General features: G+C 37.7%; 1 protein-coding gene across 1 annotated transcript; it reads left to right on the top strand.

Moving 5' to 3' along the window:
• The first annotated feature begins 1,569 nt into the window (after positions 1 to 1,569).
• On the top strand, positions 1,570 to 2,627 carry LOC131041837 (pentatricopeptide repeat-containing protein At4g13650-like). Its single transcript, XM_057975057.2, has 2 exons — positions 1,570 to 1,997; positions 2,054 to 2,627. Exons 1-2 carry the CDS (start codon positions 1,570 to 1,572, stop codon positions 2,625 to 2,627), a joined length of 1,002 nt encoding a protein of 333 aa, XP_057831040.2.
• Positions 2,628 to 2,961: the final 334 nt, after the last annotated feature.

Raw genomic sequence — 2,961 nt, 5'->3', positions numbered from 1 at the left:
GAATTAAGGAAAACGGAGCCGAGGGAACCCGAGGGTTCTTACCGTTCTGGGCGACCTCATCGCTATCAACAATAAAAAACCTAGCCTGCTCATTAATACTTCCTGCAGAATTAGTGACCGCCTCCGAAAATGATTTAGCTTTGAGAGATTTGTGAGCGGATGAGCTGGGATCTCCATTAAACCTAGTTGATGTGTTCACCGAAGAGGGAGGTACTGGGGTCTGTGAAGCATTAAGAGAGGCCTCTGCACTAAATGCAGCATTAACGAGAGGAATGGTAGAGGGAATACCACCTGTGCAGGCCGTACGCGCGGGGACATCCAGGTGTCCACCGCCGTTGGCCTCTTTACTTACCGACGCCACCCTTCCGACAGCAGCAAGCACCACTCAATGACAACAGCGAAAAACCGAGCGAAAGATCTACATTTAAATATCCATACATTTATTTGATTTGATTTCTATAGTTACTTTTTTACTTTTATTTATATTTATAACAATTATCATCCCTAATTAAAATTAATCTACATTAAACATACTTAATTAAACATATTTATTTAATTAACAAAAAGTACTTAATCATATAAGTTTAAAAACTTACATAAATTTATCTCTATTTTATATTTGATGAATATGTGTCTAGATTATCATTTATAAAATAATATTTATACATATAAAAAAAGTGCATGCATATAAAATCACACCCCTAGAATTGATATAGAGTTATAGCCAAAAGCATAAAACATATAAATAAATACAAAGTCACTAGAAGACTAAAACAATAGAAGGAAATGGCTATCTAGCCTTTAGAATGCACCATGCATCTATTATAATGTATTTATAATATAGAAGGGATAATAATGTATTGATGCATTCTAGAAGCTAAATGATCATTTATGAATAAGAACTTGGTCATTTGACTTTCCCGTACATCAATAGAATCCAAAATAATAGAATAGACACAGATTATTCTATTTCTTTTTATTCTTACATTTTAAAGATTGAAAAAATAGAATCCTACACTATTCATCAACGTATTGGTACCAAACTGACTGAAAGATGCTCAAATATTAGATTCTAATGCGCCACCTCCTAATTACCGAGGGTACTTCTGCTTATTTCAAGGAAAAAATTTAGATTTTGCAATTAACTTAGAAGATGAGGAACTGGGTTTAAAATTCAGCTTTGGATAGATTTTGCAATGAAGTGAAATGTGGTTTCATGGTCTGCAATGATTGCAGGATATTCACAAAATGTATTTGTTGAAAAGGCCTTACAAGCTTTTAAGCAAATGCAAGTGGTTGGTGTAAAGCCAAACTCCTCACCTTTGCCAACATTCCCCTAACTTGTGCTCAAATCGGAGCTTTGGAACTGGGTACAGTTGTCCATCAAAACGTAATTAAAAGTGGAATACGTTTAGATGTTATAGATGGAAGTGCGCTGGTCGACATGTATTTAAAATGGGTGAGCTGTTTGACAAAATGCCTCAAAGAAATGTAGTCTCATGGACTGTGATGATTGCAAGATATGCACAAATTGGACTTCTACAAAAGGCCTTATAAACTCTTAAGCAAATGCAGCTAGCAGGTGTAAAGCCAGACTCGACAACCTTTTCCAGCCTCCTCCCAGCGTGTGCCAAAATGGGAGCTTTAGAACAGGGTATGAACCTCCATCAAGACATAATTGAAAGAGGATTGTGGTCAGATGTCTCAGTTGCCAACGCCCTTATAGACATGTATGCAAAATTTGGAAGGATACACAAGTCATCTGAAATATTTGACAAAATACTTCAAAGGGACATGGTCGCGTGGAATTCAATGATTGGAGGATATGCACAAAATGGGTTTTTTGAAAAGGCTATGGAAACCTTTAATCAAATGCTATTGGCCGATATAATGCCAGACTTCACAACCTTTGCCAGCATCCTACCAGCCTGTCCAAAAATGGAAGCTTTACAACTGGGAATGAACCTTTATCAAAGCATAATCAAAAGTGGATTTCTGTCAGGCCTCGTAACTGCAAATGCCTTGATAGACATGTATGCAAAGTGTTTAACAGACTGCCTCAAAGAGATGCCATCTCATGGAACGCCATGGTTGCGGGATATGCACAAAATGGGGTATTTGAAAAGGCTTTGGAAACATTTAAGAAAATGTTGTTGGCAGATGTAAAGCTAAACTCCACAACCTTTGCCAGCATCCTACCAGCCTGCACAAAAATAGGAGCTTTAAAGCAGAGTATGGGCATACATCAATTCATAATCAAAAGCGGATTTTCTTCAGATGTTGTAGTGACCAATGCCTTGATAGACGTGTATGCAAAATGTGGAAACATACACGGGGTACGTGAAGAGTTTGACAAAATGCTTGAAAAAGATGTCATCTCATGGAATGCCCTGGTTTTAGGATATGCACAAAATGGATTTTGCAATGATGCTCTCAAACTCTTTGAACAAATGCAGCACTTTGGAACACACCCTGGCCATGTAAGCTTCGCTTGTGTTTTGTTTGCATGCAGCCATGCAGGTTTAGTGGATGAGGACTGTAAATACTTCAATAGTATGAGTGACTCTTACTACATTATACCTAAAACAAATCACTATGTGTGCATACTGCATGGTCGACCTTCTTAGCCCAGCTGGCTATCTTGAGGAAACTCTAAATTCTATCATCAAAATGTTAGTTAAATCTGTAGTGGTTGTGTGGACATGTTTCCTTAGTGTTTGTAGATTACATAAGAATATAGAGATGGGAGTATTTACAGCAAGTCTCCTTCTTGAGGTGGATCCTAGGAATCTCACGACTTATTTTCTTCCATCAAACTTCTTTGCAGAAATGGGGAGGTGGGAAGAAGTTCACATTGTAAGGAGATTGATGAATGATGGAGGAATTAAAAAAGTACCCGGAAGTAGTTAGATTGCAGGCCATAACTTGTTTCATGCCTATTGTGGAGACTGATCATGTCCA

The sequence above is a fragment of the Cryptomeria japonica genome, chromosome 11 (assembly GCF_030272615.1).
Source record: "Cryptomeria japonica chromosome 11, Sugi_1.0, whole genome shotgun sequence".
Lineage (NCBI taxonomy): Eukaryota > Viridiplantae > Streptophyta > Pinopsida > Cupressales > Cupressaceae > Cryptomeria > Cryptomeria japonica.
This window is presented reverse-complemented; position numbering and strand designations above follow the sequence as displayed.

Excerpts from the sequence above, each read along its gene's own strand:
- LOC131041837 (XM_057975057.2), top strand. The coding sequence starts at position 1,570 with ATGCAGCTAGCAGGTGTAAAGCCAGACTCGACAACCTTTTCCAGCCTC. Across the intron at positions 1,998-2,053 it reads ATAATCAAAAGTGGATTTCT|ACTGCCTCAAAGAGATGCCA; the intron begins GTCAGGCCTCGT and ends AGTGTTTAACAG.